This window comes from Electrophorus electricus, chromosome 4 (genome assembly GCF_041902795.1).
Source record: "Electrophorus electricus isolate QZ-2024a chromosome 4, ASM4190279v1, whole genome shotgun sequence".
Lineage (NCBI taxonomy): Eukaryota > Metazoa > Chordata > Actinopteri > Gymnotiformes > Gymnotidae > Electrophorus > Electrophorus electricus.
Window position 1 is genome coordinate 3108343 of NC_137500.1, and position 26210 is coordinate 3134552.

Here is a 26210-nt window from a genome sequence, read left to right on the forward strand (position 1 = left end):
CAGTCTGACTGTAAATGTCAATAAGACAAAAGAGCTTATAGTGGACTTCAGTAAGCACAATGTGAATCATTCTTCTGTCAACACCAGTGCCTCTCCTGTGGAAATGGAAATTATCAATAGCTTCACATTTCTGGATGTTCAACTGACATACTCCCTATTCTTGTTTCAATACATCAGCAGCATTCCCAGAAAAACACAATATTTGTACATTTAAGGAAGCTAAAGACCTTTGAGATGGACACTTCCACATAGGTGAACTTTCACCGTTGCACAGTAGAAAGGGTAATGTCTGGATACATCAAAGTACGGCAACACGGCCACACACAAGCTCAGAGTCTGATAGAGAACCTTCACAACGGCATCCAAGATCATCTGCAGCAATCTTCCCTCACTGCAACTTACATACACCACAAGGAGCAAGACATTGTCTATCACTATGGACACCTCGCATCCAGCCCATGCTCTGCACCTCTTCCATCTGGTTGATGGTATGGAAGCATCTCAATTCATACCACCCACCTTAGGGACAGTTTCCCCAGGCCAACGGTACACGTTGACTGATGGCTGTCTGTCTCTCACACTACCCCATACTGTTATTGATCCTTTTCTTCATTACAAAGTCATCCATCATGTTACAGATCATTCAATACACTCCACGCATTATCACTGTTGCTTAGTATTCATTTAAAGCTGATCCACTAAGTTATCATGTACCTACATACATATTAGAAACAGCAGTTGTATAATTAATATGTTTACTGTTCCCTCATATTTATATTTATACCTAAATGTGTCTTTCTAAGATATACATATTGTAAAGTGCAATAACCCTCTCCACCTCCCCATTTTTAAATTCTATTTGTTTCTATGTTGTCAGCACCTTATTTGCCTGTGAGTATGCTATTGTGCTGCAAGCATTTGATTATAAGTTAACTTTGTATCAAATGCATATGACAATAAAAACTGGATTTGACTTGGCTCACTATGCCACACTATATTTCACCACTTTGTAAATCACAACAAAAAGGGTAATGAGAAGCTTTTTGTACTATAGATATCAATAATCAGCAATCAAAATGTTTAAATCCAATTTCAGCATATAAAACAAGTTTCTCCCACAAACAATTATTTCCAAACTGTTCAACAGAGAAGTAAACAAGCTAAGAATAATACAAAACTGGCCCCTAACATAACCTCAATATTCCTATGATAATAAAAATGCATATTGCTACAAAAGTGTATTCTTGAATGTTCTGATGGCAGATTACTGAAAAAAAAAGAGATTCCATTAGCCATACTGCCAGGGGAAAAATCATTTAAAAATCTATAGTTTAATTAAACGAGGTTTGAAATGACACACTATAAATGAACAGTTACATAATGATACAGGATAACTGTCCTAACATTTTTATGTTAATTTAATAGCAAAGTATTGCACAAAGTTGTCCAAATCTTAACGGTATTGACAGTGTTAATAAGATCAGACAGTATAGACGCATTAGCTGTGCACTGAAAAAGTGCACAAACATTTTAGTGCCAAGTAAAAATCTACATATAAAATATAGATATTTAATTTGTCTACATTTCCAGTACCTAAATGACAAGTCTTGTTGAATTATCAGGCATGCACGTTTGATCCTATATTAGCAGAGAAGACCGAGCTGTGCTGCGCATCACTATAGAAGATTCACTTTCAAAATGAAACAATTAACCTCTTCACAGCATTAAAATACAGTAAGTGCATGTACAATTTAATACATACTAAAGGGTTTACAGTAAGATGATCGGCCAATTGATAGAGAATGAAGGGTGACCCCACAGCTCAAATGCAGTCAAGGTTGTATATACGTCAGCGATTGAAAAACACTTACATTTTGAAGTCAGTTCTTTAAGGCTGACAACTATATAAAACAATAATGTAGGTCCTGTACCTATGTGGATGTTAAGCTGGTAGGTCATCTTCCCCACAGTGTAAAAGCATTTGACTTACCGTTTTACTGTATTAACTTCAAAAGCAGCAGTCTTGCTACAGAATGCCAGTATGCGCAATCTAGTCAAACACATTCGTTTGTAGTTCTGCTATAATGTCTAACAGCATACATATTCAACCTCTTATGTAACATAAGATGGTATGATTACTCTGAATTCCACATTTTTTACTTTGTGTGTGAGAGACACCCACAGTTCACTTTGTCCATATTAGATTAAGATTGCGGGGGATAATACCTTTTTCCGCAAACCTAGCCAATCAAGTAAACGGCATCCACATCATATGTAGAGCATATAACATTGTTTTGAAATTGTTTTAGATGAAACTACAGATCCCTAATGCCATATTTCCCTTTTGAAAATACAATTCTGCTGTAGCTTTCTGTCACATATTTATAGTAAGAAAGAAAAGCATATAACATACATGTTATATTTTAACTCATAAATTCAACTACAAGGTTATATGGACCCAGTATCACAAATGTTGTGGAAAATATATTTTCAAATTAAGGAATATGTGGTCCATTGTAACCACTGTGCTAAAAAGCAATACAAATTGTTCACAAATAAGACATTTAAATTACATTAAAATGTGCTAAAGCATTAAAGTCTAAAACCTAACTTTAAAAAAGTCTAAAACATAACTTTATAAATATTATATATAAAATATTCACATCTTACCATGGTTTTTCAAACCAAGTATATAAAATATACAAATGTTTCTATGTCTTATTAGTTCATTTTCTCATCATTTTAGAAAATGGAAATCTCATGAAGAGTAAAGCCTGAGAGTAGTTTCATTCTAAAATGCAACATATTTGCATATCAGTGGCTTACAGTTTGAGATCAAAATGCCTAATGCATGTAAAAGTTTTACAGGAAGCACATTTTCTGCTAAACACCACAAATATGTAAAACTGGCACTTATGGCATATTATTATTAAAATATCCACTTATGTCAGTCAGACTCTTGTGACACCCATTTGGCCAACAAAACGGCTCCCACGGATTTTACAAAATTCCTGATTTCCCTAATATTGTGATCCTAAGGTGTATGTCACTCAATTCCATCTTTAGCGGATGTTCCCATAGACATGGAACGCAGTTGCATTTTGATAAATTAGGTCCACATTGGTCCCCATTCTGGATTTGATGATATCCACAGCACACTGATTCAGGAACACGTACTGGTCCTGTGAATGGATAATAGCACAATTTGAAAAGTAGCTTACTGTTTATGATCAGCATTCAGCAAAATCTGGAAAAAGAGATGTGTGTAAGCATATCTATTAATCCTATATTGCATATACATTTGTTCATTTGATCTATTGTGCCTCATACCTCTGTCTGCACCATAAGTGGTCGGTGCATGCGCATGTTATGGACAATCCCATAAATGTCTACTATGCTTTCCCTCTCAATCTGGAAGATCAGGTGATCAAGGGCAATAAAAGTCCCAGTCCTGCCCACACCAGCACTATTGAAGATTTAGAAAAGAGTAAATATGATTAAAAACTTAAAAGGTTTTTTAGTTTGTGGTAGGCACTTAAATGAGTATTCTTACTGATTCTGAAAGGACCTTTAAAGAAGCTAGCTAGAACCACACAGTCCTAAAACAATATTTCAATATTTAAAATTATGTTAATTACATGACTACTCCAGACAGCTGCAGTATATACCAATCGCTTAGCATCTCCTTCAAGAAATGTTTTGGTAAAGGTTTAAAACTCACCTGCAGTGCACAATTGTGGGGGAATTGCAGGAGTAGTGGTCCATGTGCTCCCTCACCAGATGTCTGAAGTTAATGAGCACTTCTGTGGTCTCAGGCACGCCATGATCAGGCCAGGCCGTGAAGTGGAAGTGACGCACTTCACGGGACTCAGCTGTCTTCACCTAAGACAGTGCTCAGGTTTAAGACTGACATGCTACTAATAATGAGTAGCACAAGATTAGAAGCATAAGACCACAAGAGAGTGGAACAGAAGAGTCTGGTTTAAATGCTGTCTACATGACAGAAACAAAGAAAAACATGTTACTGATAGAGAAAAATAGCCTTACATTTTTAATGGTAAAGTCTCTTATTGTCCAGTCCTCCAGGGCAATTTCTGATGTGGTTGTCACAATAATGTTATTGTACAGCTTGGTCTCAGATGGCCAGTATTTCTCACATTTAACCTAAAAAATTATTATTAATTATGAAATGTAATCAAAGTTAGAGTCAAACTGTAAGATTTATGGTTAGCCCACTAAAATACTTTTATGCTCAGCTTGCTAACAATACTTTTAAAAAGTATTTTTAAAAGCATTTTTTAAAGCATATTTTTAAAAGCATATTTTAAAAGTATTTATAAAAGCAGCCTGCTACTGGGAAGATCATAAACAAGCAATCTAGGATCAACAGCTTTTCATCACCTTTGTGATAAACAGCACTCGTTAAACACTAAACCAAACTCACACGTCCTTGCTCATTGCACCTTGTCAGCATCACCATGGTTTGGACATGCTTTTCCCAGATCATCCTCCAGAACTCATTCACAGTGACGGGAAGCGGCCCCTGAGCGGCTATGTACTCCTTCTTTGAGTTGTATCCCTGAACAAACATTCAAATCATATATCCACATATACAGTGATACACATGCAGGAGTATAATTTAATAAATCAGAAGGGCAATGGGACTCTTTTTGTTCATGCTGCTATCACCCTACTTAGACCATCTGGCAAATCCTGAGCATCATTTGAAAACAAAACACTGGCAGTTGAATTCTGAAATTCAGATTATTTCAGAATTACAAAAAGAAAAGAAGAATATATCAAAAAATAAATAATAATAATATCATTGATCACATATGACAAGTGCATCACATATACCACAGTCATGGATCTGTAGAATATGGCTTCTGAGATAATGTCTATTGATGTTAGTGAAATTGACAACTAGCCTAGCTAAGATTAGTGAGCCAGCAAACTAGCTACTTTAAAATGTGTAGGAGTGCCAATTGAATTGCTTTGGGTTGAAAAACTCTGAATCATAATCTTTGGGATTTGAAAGAAGTTCTTCTAACTTGCAAATGAAAATGTAAGACTTAAAAAAGTGGAAATATAGTTGAATAAGATAAGTATTCATTTTCAATTAGATTCAGGTAATTCTTAGATAGTGATACTTATATTGCTTAGGTATTAAACTTACCAACCTTCTACTGCCCTTATTAGTAACATAAGTAAGCATTGGTATAGAAAATAAAGTTAACTATCGGTTAATCCACCATTTGTGTGGCAAACTATAAAGAGATAACAAATATACTATAGACACATACTGACTTCATGCTTGTTGAAAATTTCATGTTTCTGATATTCAATGATCATAAAAAATAAATATCAACTCACTGGAATGTAGTTTGCATTGATGTAGTCATCAAATGTGCTGCCATGTATCGACAACTTGACTCTAGAGATATCATCTAGGAGTAAAATAGAGTCAAACAGATGCCTTTTGTGAGACATACCATATAAAACTTGTAAGTAATAATCAAATCTACCTTAGGATTAAGATCCATACAAAGTTTTTTGTTTTTCTTGGGCTCTAATACAACTGCCTGCTACATTTAATAAATTTACATTTAGCTAATGGTTTTATTCAAAGCGATTTACAATTCTGACTGAACACAGCTCGAGCAACTGAGGGTTAAGGGCCTTGCTCGGGGGCCCAACAGTGGCAACCTGGCTGTGGTGGGATTTGCACTGTCAACCTTCAGATTACCTTAACTACTGAGCAACTACTACTACTACTACTACTACTACTACTAATGATAATAATAATAATAATAATAATAATAATAGTCCTGACCGTGTGGGATTGTAAGGAGTAAGTATGCTTACAGGGTAGAACATTATTGTAGCGATTCTTCACCTTGTTCTCCAAAGCAAGGGCACTAATCTTGGCCTGAGCAGTTCCAACAACTTTGATATTCTATAGATGAAAATAAGTGACACTTTAAAGTGACATGTTCAGAAAAACATCTTTCACATTACTTGATGCTGATGTTTACTTATTGACTATTCACACATATTGCAAACATTGTATTCCATGGATTCTAAGTGTTATATCCAATGGCTTAATTAGCATAGCTGTATAGAGAGGTCTTTCTTCAAGGCATTTTGTATTGTAATAAAACATTTTCAAGCATGTCATCCTCCTTTTCTCTCTCTCTCTCTCTCTCTCTCTCTCTCTCTCTCTCTCTCTCTCTCTCTCTCTCTTTTGAGGAATAAGGACATTTCTGAGTCAAAAGAAAACTGTGGAATCTCAAAGTATAATTGTTACTTTTTGAAACACACAAGGTAGGAGAAAATATCTTAGATCAGCTCCAAGAGATTTACTGCAGTCAGTTTAGTATGAGTTGTCATTTGTTAAAAGTGTAGGAAATAAGCTCACATTCCAAGACATTGCACAGACAACAGAACATCTAATCGGGGTACCGTGTTGCATGTGGAAAGAATGTACACAAAGAAACATCTGGCTATTCTAACACAAAAGAAGCATCCCCCTTGTCCCCAAAGGGCCCCAAATTTTGTAGCTGTTATCATGTCACTAGTTTTGTTTTAAATAATAACTGACAAAAAAGATGTTAGCCTCTTTGTTTTCTTACACAAAATAAATGTAATTATGCAGTAGTTAGAATGTCTTCCACACCTCATACTCTTCAGCAAATCCACAATTGGAATCCGCTTGCTGTTTCTTGAAGTAAGCCTCATAGTCCTCTACTCTCACAGGAATGCTACTTCATGCCAGATAATAAAGAGCAGTGACTCAATTGACTGACATAAGAGTTGGTATAACAGCTGTATGCAGTATTGTGGATTAAGCCAAGATATTGATGTATTTGCAGTGATATCTATTGTACATAAGATTTTGTTAGGGAAGTGTTACTTACACTTTATTCCTATGGAAAAAAGAGAGAATAAAGATAGTTGTTAATTTGCAATAAAGATTATTATAGCAATGCATACTTGTTTATATTACCTATATATATATTTTTAATGTGCTATTCATATCAAACTATAACACTGAAGGGTTACCTTAAAGTGTTCACAGGAATTTCTGTTTCATTCTTTTTTGTTCTTCTGAGATATAAAGACAAAAATGCATTAGTGCATGAAGTAATGCTCAAAGGACAATGATGCCCTCTTGCTGACAAGTTGTCAGCTGCAGTGATGCTTGGAAGGTAATAAACCTGCTGAATAAAGACCTATAAACCTTCTTAATAGAATTAAAAGTTCTTAAAAACTTTGTAAGGAGGCCAAACAATGATAATTTTATGATTGTATCCTGTTGTGTTAAAACAGGTTTAGAGGTATGTATGAATCAAATAAATGTATTGTGCCATAGTACAGCTGGGGCATGACATTATGTTGCACATAATCTCAACCATTTATACTCCCATTTCCATCATTTAGCAGACATTCTTATCCAGAGCGATTTGCAAAAGTGGTTTTTCATCTACTCATAGAATGTGTACAATGGGTAAGGCTGAACTATAATACTGCTGAAATAGAGGCATCAATGCTGATACCTACAAGAAGTGAAAAATATACAAAATAAGCGCTATCAGATAACGATAAGTACAGTGTCAAACCACATACCAAACAATAGGTGCTACCTCATCTCTCTTTGTAATTACCTCCCCATCTCCCATTTTCCCTCCCCATGTCACATGACTGCTCACCTCTTCTGAATGATGAAGACCAGGATGATGGTGATGATGATCATCAGAATAATGATGGACAGAACCCCCAAAACAATGGCAACAGTGTTGCTTGGTTCTGTACACAATTCAAATCAAAGATGAGTTATAATCAAAACACTTAGAAGTCTCCTAAAAGAATACCTATTTTTGCCCAAGCACTGCATTTTAAAGAAGATGGTAATGGGGTAGCAGGTCTGACAGGGTAATTAAGGGTGAAACACCCTGACAGCCTGCAACCCTGGTGGACACTCTGGACCTCCTAGTTGGACCCAAATGCAGATGAGATGGAGCAGGGAAAGTGAGTGGAAAAAAAAATGAAAAGGAAACCAGGTCGCAGGGACAGGGTTTGAATTTAAGGAGTCCCCTACTAAGAACACACGGCCCTACTCACTAAATTACAGCGAAAGTGAGGGGGACTTGGGAGTGGAGAGAAGAGAACGTGTGGGGAATGCTTAGTGGAGACGTAGGGGAGGAAGCGAGTGCTCCCAAACAGATAGAATAGAATTAGGGGTGAGCAACCCCCCTGCCACTTCTAACTACAAAAAGGAATGGAGCAAAGTCCCAATAAAATTGTGTGGTCCAGGTATTAAGCCCAGTCAGGGCCCCATCTCTAGCCACCACTCTGTAACAGCTGTATACTGCTGTTGCACTTAAATCGCTTGTAGATAAGTTTTTGATAAGGAAGTTGACAGAAAAAGAGAGAATAAAGATAATTGTTAATTTACAATAAAGATTACTATGGCAATGGATACTTGTTTATATTATCTATATATATATTTTTAATGTGGGACAGGACAAACAACTGAAAGCGAGGGGAAACTTACCCAGAAGAAACAACTTATGACAAACACAAGTGTAGACTGTCCCTCATAGAACAGGAGAGAAAATACAACTGAAACTCTTGTGGGAAAATTTCCACTAGAGAAATACGGATTACTGCTGAGGTAGGGTAAACATGTAGCACACACGAAGACTTTGCAAAGATTGAGCTTTGTGAATCTGTTATATTGGATGGGACCACCTGAGGGAGATCAGGCTCATGAACAGTGATTGGATCCCAGCTCATGGCCTCCCTCTGGTGGCAGCCCTCTGGGCATTGTGGGTCACACGTTATAGGAAACCCTCCCACACCTCCATGTCCCCCGAATGGCCCAAGAAGAGCCAGCTTCCTGGTCACATTTGAAGGATGTGATGAACTGCTTGTGCAGGATGTGCTGTGGTGGGATCCAGGAACGTTCCTCAGGCCCATAGCCCTCCCAGTCCACGAGTTACTGGACCTGACAACTGACCCACTGTGAGACCAGAATCCACCAGATGGTGTAAGCTGGAAAGCTTGCAATTATGTATGCAAGTATGGGCTTCTCAGGCCAAGCTCCTGGGACACACAAGTAGGATCTGAGGCATAAGACCCTTGAAGGTAGGGTTTATCCAGAGGGAGCACCAGAGTTGGAGACAAGAAGAATTTGGGTTGATGATTCAGACCACCTTAAAAGGGTCTGATGTATGGTGGGCCAGTTTCTTACTGTCCAACCTGTTGGGAAGGTCCTTGGCTTAAAGCAGCACCTTCTGACCTGGGTAGAAGGAAGGACAGGGCCACCCCTTTTTGACTTTGCATGTTACCACAAATATCAGCACATCTTATGAACTATTGTGTGTGTGTGTGTGTGTGTGTGTGTGTGTGTATGGCCCTTGGGCACTCTGAAAAATGGACTTGTTTACAGAACCATACAGGAACATAAAGACGCCCCAGGGGACCTCCTCCAAGATCCGGCTCGGTTCGGAGGCGAAGTCAAAGCAACTGAAGAACAAAGCCTACTGAGCTTGCCTTAGGTTCAGCTGCTTGGGTTCCTGGATGTATACCAGGTTTTTCTGGTCCATTCAGACTAAGAACAGGTGCTTGGCCCTCTCCACTAAGTGCCTCCACTCTACAAGAAACAATTTAATGGCCAGAAGATCCCAGTCTCCCACATCATAATTCCCGTCAGCAGGAGAGAGCAGCTGGGAATAGTAGGGGTGGAGCTTGGGATCAGGACCTGATGACTGAGAAAGCTCCTATGTCTGTCTCAGAGGCATCAACCTCCACGAGGAACAGGACCTCAAGGTCAGGAAGATGGAGGACTGGTGCCGCAACTAGCTTGGCTTTGAGGGTGTCAAATACCCAGAAACCAAACAGTTGTTAAGTGTAAAGCAGACTTTTCAAGCTTAACATATATGCGGTTCTCCAAGAGCAGTTGGAGAATCCGCCTGATATGAACCACATGATCCTCTAAACTCTTACTATATATGAGGATGTTATCTAGATGAATGAAAGTGTACTGGTGAATGGCCTCCCAGGAGAGAAAAAAACAGTGGTAGCGTTCATCAACTCAAAGGATATCACTAGATATTCATATACAGTGATGTGAAAAAGTGTTTGCCCCCTTCCTGATATATTTTTTTTTGCATGCTTGTCGCACTTAAATGTTTCACATCATCAAACTAATTTAAATATTAGACAAAGATAACAGTTTATAAATGTAGGTTTTTATTATTAAGGGGAAAAAAATCCAAACCTACTTGGACCTTTGTGAAAAAGTGATTGCCCTCCACCCCCCATTAAAACATAAATTAACTGTGGTTTATCACATCTTTGGAAAGCTGAGTTCAATCTCTCTAGCCACACCCAGGTCTGATTACTGTCACACCTGTTCTCAATCAAGAAATCACTTAAATAGGACCTGCCTGTCACGGAGGGTTGGCCTCTCTGCAGGGGGACCACACCCACTTGCCGTGAGAGCCACAGTAAACACCTACCTCATTCCTAATCACCAGTCTACTAACCCAGTGCACCTGTTCTTTGTCTCTCCCATCACCTATTTCAGCCTGCAGGTCGGTAGGGATGAGGCTGTGCATTAACGGACTATTGTGTGAGGAGTTGCCAAGCATTTGTATTTTTGTCTTTCAATTTTGTTGCCAGACATTTGGGCCTTTCCCATGGAGAATAAAGAGCACTTTCTGGCAACCTCACCTCTTGCTCACTCCCACCGTTACACTGCCTGACAAAGTGAAGTAGATCAAAAGATCCTCAAAAGCTAGACATCATGCTGCAATCCAAAGAAATTCAGGAACAAATAAGATACAAAGTAACTGAGATCTATCAGTCTGGAAAAGGTTATTAAGCTATCTCTAAAGCTTTGGGACTCCAGCGAACCCCAGTGAGAACCATTATCCACAAATGGCGAAAACATGGAGCAGTGGTGAACCTTCCCAGGAGTGGCCGGCCAAACAAAATTACCTCAAGAGCACAGCGACGACTCATCCAAGGGGTCACAAAAGACCCCACAACAACATCCAAAGAACTGCAGGCCTCACTTGCCTCAGTTAAGGTCAGTGTTCTTGAAAGAGACTGGGCAAAAATGGCCTGCATGGCAGAGTTTAAAGACAAAAACCACTGCTGAGTAAAAGGAACATAAAGGCTCATCTCAGTTTTGCCAGAAAACATCTTGATGATCCCCAAGACTTTTGGAAAAATACTCTGGACTGACAAGACAAAAGTTGAACTTTTTGGAAGGTGAATGTTGCATTAGATCTGGCATAAAAGTAACACAGCATTTCAGAAAAGGAACGTCATGCCAACAGTAAAATATGGTGGTGGTAATGTGTTGGTCTGGGGCTGTTTTGCTGCTTCAGGACCTGGAAGACTTGCTGTTGTAAATGGAAACATGAATTCTGCTGTCTACCAAAAAATACTGAAGGAGAATGTCTGGTCATGCTGAAGTGCACTTGGGTTCTGCAGTAGGACAATCATCCAAAACACACCAGTAAGTCTACCTCTGAATGTCTTAAGAAAAACAAAATTAAGACTTTGGAGTGGCCTAGTCAAAGTCCGGACCTGAATCCAAATGAGATGCCGTGGTATGACCTTAAAAAGACGGTTCATGATTGAAAACCCGCCAATGTGGCCGAATTACAATTCTGCAAAGATGAGTGGGCCAAAATTCCTCCACAGCGCTGTAAAAGACTCATTGCCAGTTGTCACAAAGGCTTCATTGCAGTTGTTGCTGCTAAGGGTGGCCCAACTAGTTATTAGGTTTAGGAGGCAATCATTTTTTCACACAGGGCCATGTAGGTTTGGATTTTTTTCCCCTTAATAATAAAAACCTTCATTTAAAAACTGCATTTGTGTTTACTTGTGCTATCATTGTCTATTTGTTTGTTTGATGATCTGAAACATTTAAGTGTGACAAACATGCAAAAAAAAGGGGGGCAAACACTTTTTCACATCACTGTATATTAATATCTAGTGATATCCTTTGAGTTGATGAATGCTACCACTTTTTCACACCACTGTAGGTCCATGGTTGTAATGAAGGCTGTCTTCCACTCCTCACCTGGTCGTACTCAGAAGAGGTTGTACGTGCTACACAGGTCCAGGTTTGTAAAAATGGATGCCTGCTACAGCACTTTAAAAGCTGAACTAGAGTAGCTAAAGGTCCTTCACTGTGACCTTATTCAGGCCCCAGCAATCTACACGGGGCCTAAGGCCACCATACTTCTTCCCAATGAAGAAGGACCCCATACCAGAAGGGAATGTAGATGGTCTGATGAACCCCTGCACCAGAACCTCCCAGATGTACTTATCCATGGCCACCTTCTCTGGCCCTGACAGAGAAAAATGTGGCCGCTGAGGAGAGTGGCCCCCAGAAGGAGGTGAATGGTGTAATCAAAAGACCAGTGTGGGGGAAGGACCTCTGTCTGTCAGCTATTGACAACACTGAAAATGTCTCAAAGATCTTAACAAACTAGTAGAGAGTGTATTCAATGATATTCTTAAATACTCTCCACTATTTTGAGGAGCTGATGTCTGTCTGGATACTAAGGATTGTAAAATTATTTACTTGGATTCAACAGTGTGACAAAAGGCGAAATAGAGAAAAATGAATCTGAGATGTCCACAAGTCCTCCAGTGATCTTCAAGTAGGTGAACAGAACAAGTGCTGAACTGCAAAGAGAAAAACATATAGCAAGTAATGGAAAAAAATTAATAATACTTACAAGTAATAATATAATTTCTTTTCACTATCATATACAATTTAGCAAACTATACATTTACAAAGGTGATTCTTCTTTTTTTCTAACCCCCTGAATTACTTTTATTTTGAAATCTTCTGAGTAATCTGCTGACATACCTGTACTTCCTTTGAGCATCCAAAGGTCCATTTATATAATTTGTACCATTGACTGAACCTGTCTTGTTATTTCCTATTTCAATCTCAATGCTGGTATTTACACTGCTTCTGGTATTTTCATTTGTCTTCAGAACTGTGAGATAAGTCATTGTCATGTCTTTCATCCAATCATCATAGTTTTTTGCCAGGAAACCGATGGAGTTATTGGCTGAAATTATACACAAGACATAAGAAAACTTATAAGAAAAATTCAGTTGATCATTTATTCATTCTTCAAAAACAACAAAAAAATGTAAGAAGTCCTACCACTATCAGTTGACAGCAAAACACCGTAGGCTTCAATTGGTCCGTGAGCATCATTCAGAAAATTGGCACTGAATTGAATTGTTACTTTTTTTTTCTGGGCTCCTTCAGGAGATTCATTTATTATTCTTATATTGAATGCAGTAGGAATTGGTGGCTCTTGAAAGGCATAGAAACGTGAATTTAATTAATTTGTACCGTGTTAGATAATACTTTGGGCTTGGGTTCATATTTTTAAAAATCATATTAACTGCATGTTATTGCAAATATGATTTTTATGTAGCATGGAACAAAAATTGGTTATATCACATACCAGTAAAACCTGTTTTGCATGTAAAATTCAATATCCCACTTTGACCACATCCTAGGGTTACAATGCTCAGACTGTAACTTGTGGAGTACTGAAGGCCATGCCAACTTGCGTTGCAAACAGTTCCACATGATTGAACGGAGTGACGGTTTTCTCCACTGAGGGTGATATTAAAGCCCTGGTTGCTGCCCAAGGGATCCTTCCATGTAAGGTTCAGGAAAGTCGTGCGATTTGGTCCTTCACAGTTGTAGTCAAGAACAGGACTTGCATCTTGAATAATCAGATACAATAGTTACTATTGAATGTGTAAGACTATCACACAGTAAAACCACCGGGATGTGGAAGAGAGGATGTGTACTAAGAGGTCCTTTCCTGTGATGCATGCAAAATGTATTTTCTACATATGTAATGTGTTATGGTGCCCTCCTGGTTCACCTTCCAGTTAGAAACAGCCTACGAGTGCTATTGTTTATATTATTGCATGTTATCTGCTCTTAACATAAAAGATCTCACTTACTATTAAATATGACCAAAAACCCAGTTTCCTAATCCAATAAATCATTAATAAAGAATTAGTACAGAATGAAGTCAGGAAGTCTCAGTGTTGGCTGAATCTTATCAATTGAGCTCCTTGTTTTAATTTCACTCTTGTTATAACATTTGCCTTTCAGAATTCTAAAATACTTGAAGATTTTGTAGGTCAGAGCTGTATCATAGAATCTGCTAAAAATAATTAAAGAAAAAATACGAACAGTGAACAAGAAACTGTTCTCATATTTTAATTCTTTGAAACTTACTTGTACACATGGAAAGGTAAACTGGGTTGCCTACTGTTGAGTTATCAGCAGCAACAGCGGAGACATTAAATGAGTAATTTGATCCAGGAATGAGCCCAGTAATATTAGAGAAAGTTGCTGTAACATTAGCTTCATTGAAACTTGTACTGTTCTTATTCCAGAACACTCTGAAGAAAGCTCTCTTTCCTATTGGTTCGATCCAGGTCAGATACACAAATGATGATGTGATTTTGACAGCAGTGAGATTTCTGATGATGTCTGGATCTGAGGGAAGAGGTAAAATTTTGGGGGGCAAATGTGTTAAATAATTACCTTAGAATAATAATGGGTAGTAAATTATACTCAAACAGTAAACACAGAACAGGAAAAATTAGAAAACAAAATTAGAGAATAAAACAGAAAGCAAAAATAAAATTGATAAATCCCCTCCTCACATAAAAGTAGTACATGAGGTAACCTTCATTTTAAAAACCTACTATCCTTTTGGAAAAAATGTTTTATCTGGAATTAATCGCTAAAACTCTGAAACTGCACTAGATACCATCAATGATGCCATGAGGATAAAAGAATGAAAAGAAAGAGAAGTGTTAAAAATATGTTGTTGCATTCAGAGCTATAGTGTATTAGTTCCAATATATTGTAAAGTAATATCTGTCATATTGGGAACAAAAAATGATTTAAAAGTTCTAATTGTTTCTATTTCTGAGCGCAAAAGATACAAACATGGTAATTGTAAAAAAAAAAAAAAAAAAAAAAAAGCCAAAAGCAGTCAAACAAACAAAAACAGTGCAATAACAAAAAAAGATATTGTAACATCAGTACAATTTCTAGCAGCGCATTTTTCTGTGAACTCAAAGGAAGACCTTCAAGGTAATGAACAAGTTAAATAAATTCTAAAACTTACTTGTGTAAGATGAAAGTTCAACTGATTGACCCTCTGTTGAGTTATCTGCAGCAATAGCAGTTACCAAGAAAGTGTATCTTTCTCCGGAAATGAGACCAGTGATATTAAAGAATCTTGAATTAGTTGTATTATGAGAAATGGTGCTGTTATTATCAGTGGTACATAGTACTCTAAATAAAGATCTTTGCCCATTTGGTTCAGACCAGTTCAGAAACACTGATGATATTGTGATTTCAGTAGCACTGATGTTTCTGATGACATCTGGCTCTGTGAGTGCAAGAAAGGGGCAAATGAATTAGATTTCCTTAGAACAATGAAGTTCTAAAAAATAATTCAAAAATAAAAAGAAATTATCTAATAAAATGATCTAATTAACATGTACTGATTACTGAAAAAAGAGTTTGTATTTGTGAGTCAGGCAAATGAGTTTAAAACTCATCATTTTAGATTAATAACATGATGTAAAATGATGTAAAAAAATAATAAAAAGTAATAAAATGTCATATATATATGTTATCTAGAGCGGTTTAAGAAAGAATAATTCTCGTCTAAAGGAAAATTAAAACATCTTCAAAAAATGAAACCTGGGGGAAAATTATTTATAAACTGGATACGGTTTCTGCAATAAAAGAACAAGACTGGCCTTTGGTTGAACTATCTATAGCAAAAGCAGAAACTTAAAATGTACATGACAAGGATTCAGAGCAGTGAGGACTTTGGTCATCACTTTCAATATTAAATTGAAACTGCTCCATTGCACTTTAGAGGCCTTTGTACAATTGGTTCAGTCCAGTTTATACACAAATAAGTTGTATTATTGTAACAATTTTTATCAAACTCAGATTTCTTAAAACATTTGCCATTGTGCATGCACTGTGCATACAAGGTTTGTCAAATTAGTGTATATAATCTCAAATGTAAAAATTACTTGTATAGGTTAAAATACCTACAGAGAAATCTTGCAGATTGCAAGATACCTATATTTGACTCCAGAAGTCAAGCCAGTGATGTTAAAAAAGTATATTTGGTAGTCTCATTTAAAGTAGAAATATTGCTAGTCCACTGTACTTTAAAGAAAGACTTATTCCCAATTGGTTCAGTCCAGTTTATAAACAACGAGGTTGTTTGGATTTCACACAAAGTCAGATTCCTTATAACATCTGGTTCTGTTTCATGCAAGTGAGGGGCAAAATTATCAGAAAATGGTACATATTTAGTAGGAAATGGAACTGAAAAGTGCTAAATTTTCAGATATTTACACAAAGGGTTTTAAGAATTCATTCTAAATTCAAATTATGATAAATATTCCCAATTCTTCAAACATTCTTGTATAAGACAAAATCTCTAGAGATTGCAATTCCCTTTAGTTATCTGCAGGATCTGCAGACAAACAGAAATTATATATGGCTCAAGCAATCAGAATAGCAATGATTTTTTGAAAAGGCTCTTTATTCATCACATTCAAAGGTAAATTATAATGGGTCCATTGTAATCTAAAGAAAGATCTTTGTCCAATTGGTTCAGTCCAGTTCATAAACAATGATTTTTTTTTGTGATTTCCTTCAATATCAGATTATTCATGAAATCTGGTTTAGTGCATGCAAGGAGAGCAGAAGGGAAATGTATTTATATTCCCAAGGTCCAATGTTCCTCAGTTCAATATTTTGTTAAAACTCATTAACCCTCCAAACTCTAAAGCTAATCCTAAACCCTAGGCTTCTTAGAAAGAGAATGATACCACAGTGCTGGGAAAGAGAAAACCCTTTTGCTGAGTTCTGACAATAGCCCCTATCATATTCTGCAAATGCAAAATTGAGCCAAAAAATAATAATTCAGGTTCCCATTATGTAGTATATTGAGATGGGGAATATGGGTCAATGAAGGATCCTGGCAGAGCATATATCTAGAACTGGAACAAAGGACCATTTGTCATGTTCCCATTATGTGCCATGCAAATATTGGATAAATAGGACCACTGGAGCAGAGGACCCTGTGAACATAGATATGGACCTGCATACAAGTTATAAGCAAAGCTGTCAGGAAGTCACAATAGATTATTTGAAAGAAACAGACATAAGCAAACTTCCAAAGTAGTCTCCCAACAGAAAGTGAAGTAAAAATTAAGGATAATGTAAAATTTATGTAAAAAGTCTTCCATTTTATAACTTACTTGTATAGGTTGAAATACCAACAGATTGACCTTCTGTTACGTTATCTGCAGCAATTGCAGATACCTGCAATTTGTATTCGACTCCAGAAATCAACTCAGTGATGTTAAAAAAAGAATTGTTGGTAGTTGCATTTAAAGTACAATTATTGCTGGTCCACTGTACTTTAAAGAAAGACTTATTCCCGATAGGTTCAGTCCAAATTATATACAATGAGGTTGTTTGGATTTCAATCAAAGTCAGATTCCTTATAACATCTGGTTCTGTGCATGCAAGTGAGGGGCAAAATTATCAGAAAATGACAAATTTAACATGAATGGAACTGATAAGTGTTAAATTTTCAGAAAGGTTCAGTAAGACAAAGGGTTTTCAGAATACATTCTGAAATTCAAACTATGATAAACACTTCCAATTCTTCAAACATTCTTGTATAAACTAAAACCTCTACAGACTGCCCTTCTCTTAAGTTATTTGCAGGAACCGCAGAGACAAAGAAATTGTATTTGGCTCAAGCAATCAGAATATGAATGATTTTTTAAAAAGGATCTTTCATCATCTTCATCATATTTAAAGTTACATTATTATGGCTCCATTGTACTTTAAAGAAAGACGTTTGTCCATTTGGTTCAGTCCAGTTCATAAACAATGAATTTGTTGTGATTTCCTTCAAAATCAGGTTATTCATAAAATCTGGTTCTGTGCAAGCAAGGAGAGCATATCTATTTTCCCAGAGTCCAGCATACAACAGTGCAGGGGAACAGAAAACCCTTTTGCAGAGTTCATATTTTGCAAATGTAAAACAGCCAAAAAAATAAATCAGGATTCCTTTATGCATTATATTGCGATATGGAATACGGATCACTGGGAATGAAGGACCCTGGCAGAGCATATATCTAGAACTGGGGAGCAAAGGACCCTTTCTCATGTTCCCATTATGTGCCATACAAAAATTGGATAAATAGTACCACTGGAACACAGGACCCTGCGAACATAGATATGGACCTGCATACAAGTTATAAGCAAAGCTGTTAGGAAGTCACAACAGATTATTTGAAAGAAACAGACATAAGCAAATTTCTAAAGTGGTCTCCTAACGGAAAGTAAAGTCAAAATTAAGGATAATGTAAAATGAATGTAAAATGTTGCCCATATTATAACTTACTTGTATAGGTTGAAATACCAACAGATTGACCTTCTGTTACATTATCTGCAGCAATTGCAGATACCTGCAATTTGTATTCGACTCCAGAAATCAACTCAGTGATGTTAAAAAAAGAATTGTTGGTAGTTGCATTTAAAGTACAATTATTGCTGGTCCACTGTACTTTAAAGAAAGGCTTATTCCTGATAGGTTCAGTCCACTTTATATACAATGAGGTTGTTTGGATTTCAATCAAAGTCAGATTCCTTATAACATCTGGTTCTGTGCATGCAAGTGAGGGGCAAAATGATCAGAAAATGACAAATTTAACATGAATGGAACTGATAAGTATTAAATTTTCAGAAAGGTTCAGTAAGACAAAGGGTTTTCAGAATACATTCTGAAATTCAAACTATGATAAACACTTCCAATTCTTCAAACATTCTTGTATAAACTAAAACCTCTACAGACTGCCCTTCTCTTAAGTTATTTGCAGGAACCGCAGAGACAAAGAAATTGTATTTGGCTCAAGCAATCAGAATATGAATGATTTTTTAAAAAGGATCTTTCATCATCTTCATCATATTTAAAGTTACATTATTATGGCTCCATTGTACTTTAAAGAAAGACGTTTGTCCATTTGGTTCAGTCCAGTTCATAAACAATGAATTTGTTGTGATTTCCTTCAAAATCAGGTTATTCATAAAATCTGGTTCTGTGCAAGCAAGGAGAGCATATCTATTTTCCCAGAGTCCAGCATACAACAGTGCAGGGGAACAGAAAACCCTTTTGCAGAGTTCATATTTTGCAAATGTAAAACAGCCAAAAAAATAAATCAGGATTCCTTTATGCATTATATTGCGATATGGAATACGGATCACTGGGAATGAAGGACCCTGGCAGAGCATATATCTAGAACTGGGGAGCAAAGGACCCTTTCTCATGTTCCCATTATGTGCCATACAAAAATTGGATAAATAGTACCACTGGAACACAGGACCCTGCGAACATAGATATGGACCTGCATACGAGTTATGAGCAAAGCTGTTAGGAAGTCACAACAGATTATTTGTAAGAAACAGACATAAGCAAATTTCTAAAGTGGTCTCCTAACGGAAAGTAAAGTCAAAATTAAGGATAATGTAAAATTTATGTAAAAAGTCTTCCATTTTATAACTTACTTGTATAGGTTGAAATACCAACAGATTGACCTTCTGTTACGTTATCTGCAGCAATTGCAGATACCTGCAATTTGTATTCGACTCCAGAAATCAACTCAGTGATGTTAAAAAAAGAATTGTTGGTAGTTGCATTTAAAGTACAATTATTGCTGGTCCACTGTACTTTAAAGAAAGACTTATTCCCGATAGGTTCAGTCCAATTTATATACAATGAGGTTGTTTGGATTTCAATCAAAGTCAGATTCCTTATAACATCTGGTTCTGTGCATGCAAGTGAGGGGCAAAATGATCAGAAAATGACAAATTTAACATGAATGGAACTGATAAGTGTTAAATTTTCAGAAAGGTTCAGTAAGACAAAGGGTTTTCAGAATACATTCTGAAATTCAAACTATGATAAACACTTCCAATTCTTCAAACATTCTTGTATAAACTAAAACCTCTACAGACTGCCCTTCTCTTAAGTTATTTGCAGGAACCGCAGAGACAAAGAAATTGTATTTGGCTCAAGCAATCAGAATATGAATGATTTTTTAAAAAGGATCTTTCATCATCTTCATCATATTTAAAGTTACATTATTATGGCTCCATTGTACTTTAAAGAAAGACGTTTGTCCATTTGGTTCAGTCCAGTTCATAAACAATGAATTTGTTGTGATTTCCTTCAAAATCAGGTTATTCATAAAATCTGGTTCTGTGCAAGCAAGGAGAGCATATCTATTTTCCCAGAGTCCAGCATACAACAGTGCAGGGGAACAGAAAACCCTTTTGCAGAGTTCATATTTTGCAAATGTAAAACAGCCAAAAAAATAAATCAGGATTCCTTTATGCATTATATTGCGATATGGAATACGGATCACTGGGAATGAAGGACCCTGGCAGAGCATATATCTAGAACTGGGGAGCAAAGGACCCTTTCTCATGTTCCCATTATGTGCCATACAAAAATTGGATAAATAGTACCACTGGAACACAGGACCCTGCGAACATAGATATGGACCTGCATACAAGTTATAAGCAAAGCTGTTAGGAAGTCACAACAGATTATTTGAAAGAAACAGACATAAGCAAATTTCTAAAGTGGTCTCCTAACGGAAAGTAAAGTCAAAATTAAGGATAATGTAAAATGAATGTAAAATGTTGCCCATATTATAACTTACTTGTATAGGTTGAAATACCAACAGATTGACCTTCTGTTACATTATCTGCAGCAATTGCAGATACCTGCAATTTGTATTCGACTCCAGAAATCAACTCAGTGATGTTAAAAAAAGAATTGTTGGTAGTTGCATTTAAAGTACAATTATTGCTGGTCCACTGTACTTTAAAGAAAGGCTTATTCCTGATAGGTTCAGTCCACTTTATATACAATGAGGTTGTTTGGATTTCAATCAAAGTCAGATTCCTTATAACATCTGGTTCTGTGCATGCAAGTGAGGGGCAAAATGATCAGAAAATGACAAATTTAACATGAATGGAACTGATAAGTGTTAAATTTTCAGAAAGGTTCAGTAAGACAAAGGGTTTTCAGAATACATTCTGAAATTCAAACTATGATAAACACTTCCAATTCTTCAAACATTCTTGTATAAACTAAAACCTCTACAGACTGCCCTTCTCTTAAGTTATTTGCAGGAACCGCAGAGACAAAGAAATTGTATTTGGCTCAAGCAATCAGAATATGAATGATTTTTTAAAAAGGATCTTTCATCATCTTCATCATATTTAAAGTTACATTATTATGGCTCCATTGTACTTTAAAGAAAGACGTTTGTCCATTTGGTTCAGTCCAGGTCATAAACAATGAATTTGTTGTGATTTCCTTCAAAATCAGGTTATTCATAAAATCTGGTTCTGTGCAAGCAAGGAGAGCATATCTATTTTCCCAGAGTCCAGCATACAACAGTGCAGGGGAACAGAAAACCCTTTTGCAGAGTTCATATTTTGCAAATGTAAAACAGCCAAAAAAATAAATCAGGATTCCTTTATGCATTATATTGCGATATGGAATACGGATCACTGGGAATGAAGGACCCTGGCAGAGCATATATCTAGAACTGGGGAGCAAAGGACCCTTTCTCATGTTCCCATTATGTGCCATACAAAAATTGGATAAATAGTACCACTGGAACACAGGACCCTGCGAACATAGATATGGACCTGCATACAAGTTATAAGCAAAGCTGTTAGGAAGTCACAACAGATTATATGAAAGAAACAGACATAAGCAAATTTCTAAAGTGGTCTCCTAACGGAAAGTAAAGTCAAAATTAAGGATAATGTAAAATGAATGTAAAATGTTGCTCATATTATAACTTACTTGTATAGGTTGAAATACCAACAGATTGACCTTCTGTTACATTATCTGCAGCAATTGCAGATACCTGCAATTTGTATTCGACTCCAGAAATCAACTCAGTGATGTTAAAAAAAGAATTGTTGGTAGTTGCATTTAAAGTACAATTATTGCTGGTCCACTGTACTTTAAAGAAAGACTTATTCCCGATAGGTTCAGTCCACTTTATATACAATGAGGTTGTTTGGATTTCAATCAAAGTCAGATTCCTTATAACATCTGGTTCTGTGCATGCAAGTGAGGGGCAAAATGATCAGAAAATGACAAATTTAACATGAATGGAACTGATAAGTGTTAAATTTTCAGAAAGGTTCAGTAAGACAAAGGGTTTTCAGAATACATTCTGAAATTCAAACTATGATAAACACTTCCAATTCTTCAAACATTCTTGTATAAACTAAAACCTCTACAGACTGCCCTTCTCTTAAGTTATTTGCAGGAACCGCAGAGACAAAGAAATTGTATTTGGCTCAAGCAATCAGAATATGAATGATTTTTTAAAAAGGATCTTTCATCATCTTCATCATATTTAAAGTTACATTATTATGGCTCCATTGTACTTTAAAGAAAGACGTTTGTCCATTTGGTTCAGTCCAGTTCATAAACAATGAATTTGTTGTGATTTCCTTCAAAATCAGGTTATTCATAAAATCTGGTTCTGTGCAAGCAAGGAGAGCATATCTATTTTCCCAGAGTCCAGCATACAACAGTGCAGGGGAACAGAAAACCCTTTTGCAGAGTTCATATTTTGCAAATGTAAAACTGAGCCAAAAAAATAAATCAGGATTCCTTTATGCATTATATTGCGATATGGAATACGGATCACTGGGAATGAAGGACCCTGGCAGAGCATATATCTAGAACTGGGGAGCAAAGGACCCTTTCTCATGTTCCCATTATGTGCCATACAAAAATTGGATAAATAGTACCACTGGAACACAGGACCCTGCGAACATAGATATGGACCTGCATACAAGTTATAAGCAAAGCTGTTAGGAAGTCACAACAGATTATTTGAAAGAAACAGACATAAGCAAATTTCTAAAGTGGTCTCCTAACGGAAAGTAAAGTCAAAATTAAGGATAATGTAAAATGAATGTAAAATGTTGCCCATATTATAACTTACTTGTATAGGTTGAAATACCAACAGATTGACCTTCTGTTACATTATCTGCAGCAATTGCAGATACCTGCAATTTGTATTCGACTCCAGAAATCAACTCAGTGATGTTAAAAAAAGAATTGTTGGTAGTTGCATTTAAAGTACAATTATTGCTGGTCCACTGTACTTTAAAGAAAGGCTTATTCCTGATAGGTTCAGTCCACTTTATATACAATGAGGTTGTTTGGATTTCAATCAAAGTCAGATTCCTTATAACATCTGGTTCTGTGCATGCAAGTGAGGGGCAAAATGATCAGAAAATGACAAATTTAACATGAATGGAACTGATAAGTGTTAAATTTTCAGAAAGGTTCAGTAACACAAAGGGTTTTCAGAATACATTCTGAAATTCAAACTATGATAAACACTTCCAATTCTTCAAACATTCTTGTATAAACTAAAACCTCTACAGACTGCCCTTCTCTTAAGTTATTTGCAGGAACCGCAGAGACAAAGAAATTGTATTTGGCTCAAGCAATCAGAATATGAATGATTTTTTAAAAAGGATCTTTCATCATCTTCATCATATTTAAAGTTACATTATTATGGCTCCATTGTACTTTAAAGAAAGACGTTTGTCCATTTGGTTCAGTCCAGGTCATAAACAATGAATTTGTTGTGATTTCCTTCAAAATCAGGTTATTCATAAAATCTGGTTCTGTGCAAGCAAGGAGAGCATATCTATTTTCCCAGAGTCCAGCATACAACAGTGCAGGGGAACAGAAAACCCTTTTGCAGAGTTCATATTTTGCAAATGTAAAACAGCCAAAAAAATAAATCAGGATTCCTTTATGCATTATATTGCGATATGGAATACGGATCACTGGGAATGAAGGACCCTGGCAGAGCATATATCTAGAACTGGGGAGCAAAGGACCCTTTCTCATGTTCCCATTATGTGCCATACAAAAATTGGATAAATAGGACCACTGGAACACAGGACCCTGCGAACATAGATATGGACCTGCATACAAGTTATAAGCAAAGCTGTTAGGAAGTCACAACAGATTATTTGAAAGAAACAGACATAAGCAAATTTCTAAAGTGGTCTCCTAACGGAAAGTAAAGTCAAAATTAAGGATAATGTAAAATGAATGTAAAATGTTGCCCATATTATAACTTACTTGTATAGGTTGAAATACCAACAGATTGACCTTCTGTTACGTTATCTGCAGCAATTGCAGATACCTGCAATTTGTATTCAACTCCAGAAATCAACTCAGTGATGTTAAAAAAAGAATTGTTGGTAGTTGCATTTAAAGTACAATTATTGCTGGTCCACTGTACTTTAAAGAAAGGCTTATTCCCGATAGGTTCAGTCCACTTTATATACAATGAGGTTGTTTGGATTTCAATCAAAGTCAGATTCCTTATAACATCTGGTTCTGTGCATGCAAGTGAGGGGCAAAATGATCAGAAAATGACAAATTTAACATGAATGGAACTGATAAGTGTTAAATTTTCAGAAAGGTTCAGTAAGACAAAGGGTTTTCAGAATACATTCTGAAATTCAAACTATGATAAACACTTCCAATTCTTCAAACATTCTTGTATAAACTAAAACCTCTACAGACTGCCCTTCTCTTAAGTTATTTGCAGGAACCGCAGAGACAAAGAAATTGTATTTGGCTCAAGCAATCAGAATATGAATGATTTTTTAAAAAGGATCTTTCATCATCTTCATCATATTTAAAGTTACATTATTATGGCTCCATTGTACTTTAAAGAAAGACGTTTGTCCATTTGGTTCAGTCCAGTTCATAAACAATGAATTTGTTGTGATTTCCTTCAAAATCAGGTTATTCATAAAATCTGGTTCTGTGCAAGCAAGGAGAGCATATCTATTTTCCCAGAGTCCAGCATACAACAGTGCAGGGGAACAGAAAACCCCTTTGCTGAGATCTCAAAATAGCTCCTGTCATATTAAGCAAACACAAAACTGAGGCAAAAAATAGCACGTTCCCATTATGTACTATATATATATATATATATATATATATATATATATATATATATATATATATATATATATATATATATATATATATATATATATATGGGGAATATGGAACGTTTAATGTCAAATTAGCGTAAATAATCTCAAATTTAAATTACTTGTATAGTTTGAAATATACAAAATTATATTCTGAAATTTAAACTATGATAAAAATTCCCAATTCTTCAACCTTTCCTGTATAAGCCAAAACATCTATAGATTGCCCTTTTCTTAAGTTATCTGCAGTAACTGCAGACACACAGAAATTTGATTTAGCTCAAGAAATAAGAATAGTAATCTTTTTTTTAAAAAGGGTCTTGCATCATCACATTTAATTTGTGTCAGGTTTCTTAGAACAGCTGGCTCTGTGTATGCAAGTGAAGATCAACGTTGGTAGAATTTTTTTTAAAAATTGATATGAAAGAACTAGCAAGTGGAAAGTTTCCAAATAATTAAAAAATGGCAAAGGATCCTTAGAATTTCTTCTAAAATTGAAATTCAAACAAATTGTTCAACTTATTGAAACTTGTTATGCACAGTAACTGCAGATAACTTTTAAATCCATTTGACCCCAGGAAGGAGACTAGTGATGTTTAAAAAAATGACTTTTGTAAACTGAAATTTAAATGATTTCATGTTGAACTATAAAGAAAGACCTATTCCTCCTTTTTCAGTGCAGTTTCTAAATTAAGAGTTCCAATAATGGGTTGTCATTTCAATCAACAAGAATTTCCATTTAAGAAACATCTTGTGATAAACTTGCAAATACATCCACTTAATTATAGCCTGTTCAGAAGTTCCTCTAGGATTCACATTCTGATACAAAAAGTCATATTTTGAAATTCAATTGTATGGTATGAAAGTTGAACATATTTATATAACAAGCAGATAGATCCACATAGGGAAGAATTTTCTCAGCACATCAAATGATGATAAATGGTTTCTGTAACAGCCCCCTCCTCCTACATCTCGTCTTCATTATGAAGAACACCAT

At 36.1% G+C, this 26210-nt stretch overlaps 1 protein-coding gene across 8 annotated transcripts in view; it reads right to left on the reverse strand.

Annotated features, from left to right (window-relative positions):
• Positions 1-1312: 1312 nt before the first annotated feature.
• ptprjb.2 (protein tyrosine phosphatase receptor type Jb, tandem duplicate 2) overlaps positions 1313-26210 on the reverse strand; it is a 41057-nt gene continuing 16159 nt past the window's right edge. For 2 of the 8 annotated variants that reach the window (XM_081711811.1, XM_081711809.1), the window contains exons 5-28: positions 24345-24605; positions 23185-23445; positions 22023-22283; positions 20863-21123; positions 19703-19963; positions 18543-18803; positions 17383-17643; positions 15213-15479; positions 14309-14572; positions 13515-13781; positions 13205-13360; positions 12899-13106; positions 12608-12711; positions 7710-7806; positions 7063-7107; positions 6918-6926; positions 6677-6764; positions 5866-5956; positions 5374-5447; positions 4445-4579; positions 4048-4164; positions 3722-3882; positions 3331-3466; positions 1313-3182 (exon numbers count right to left, since the gene is read on the reverse strand). In XM_081711811.1, coding sequence (XP_081567937.1) covers positions 3063-3182; positions 3331-3466; positions 3722-3882; positions 4048-4164; positions 4445-4579; positions 5374-5447; positions 5866-5956; positions 6677-6764; positions 6918-6926; positions 7063-7107; positions 7710-7806; positions 12608-12711; positions 12899-13106; positions 13205-13360; positions 13515-13781; positions 14309-14572; positions 15213-15479; positions 17383-17643; positions 18543-18803; positions 19703-19963; positions 20863-21123; positions 22023-22283; positions 23185-23445; positions 24345-24605 — 4166 coding nt within the window. In that variant the 3' untranslated portion in view covers positions 1313-3062. Of the gene's footprint in view, positions 3183-3330; positions 3467-3721; positions 3883-4047; positions 4165-4444; positions 4580-5373; positions 5448-5865; positions 5957-6676; positions 6765-6917; positions 6927-7062; positions 7108-7709; positions 7807-12607; positions 12712-12898; positions 13107-13204; positions 13361-13514; positions 13782-14308; positions 14573-15212; positions 15480-15513; positions 16379-17382; positions 17644-17924; positions 18804-19702; positions 19964-20862; positions 21124-22022; positions 22284-23184; positions 23446-24344; positions 24606-26210 lie in introns of those variants that run through there. The other 6 variants (XM_081711810.1, XM_035520377.2, XM_035520393.2 and 3 more) reach the window with 6 other exon arrangements.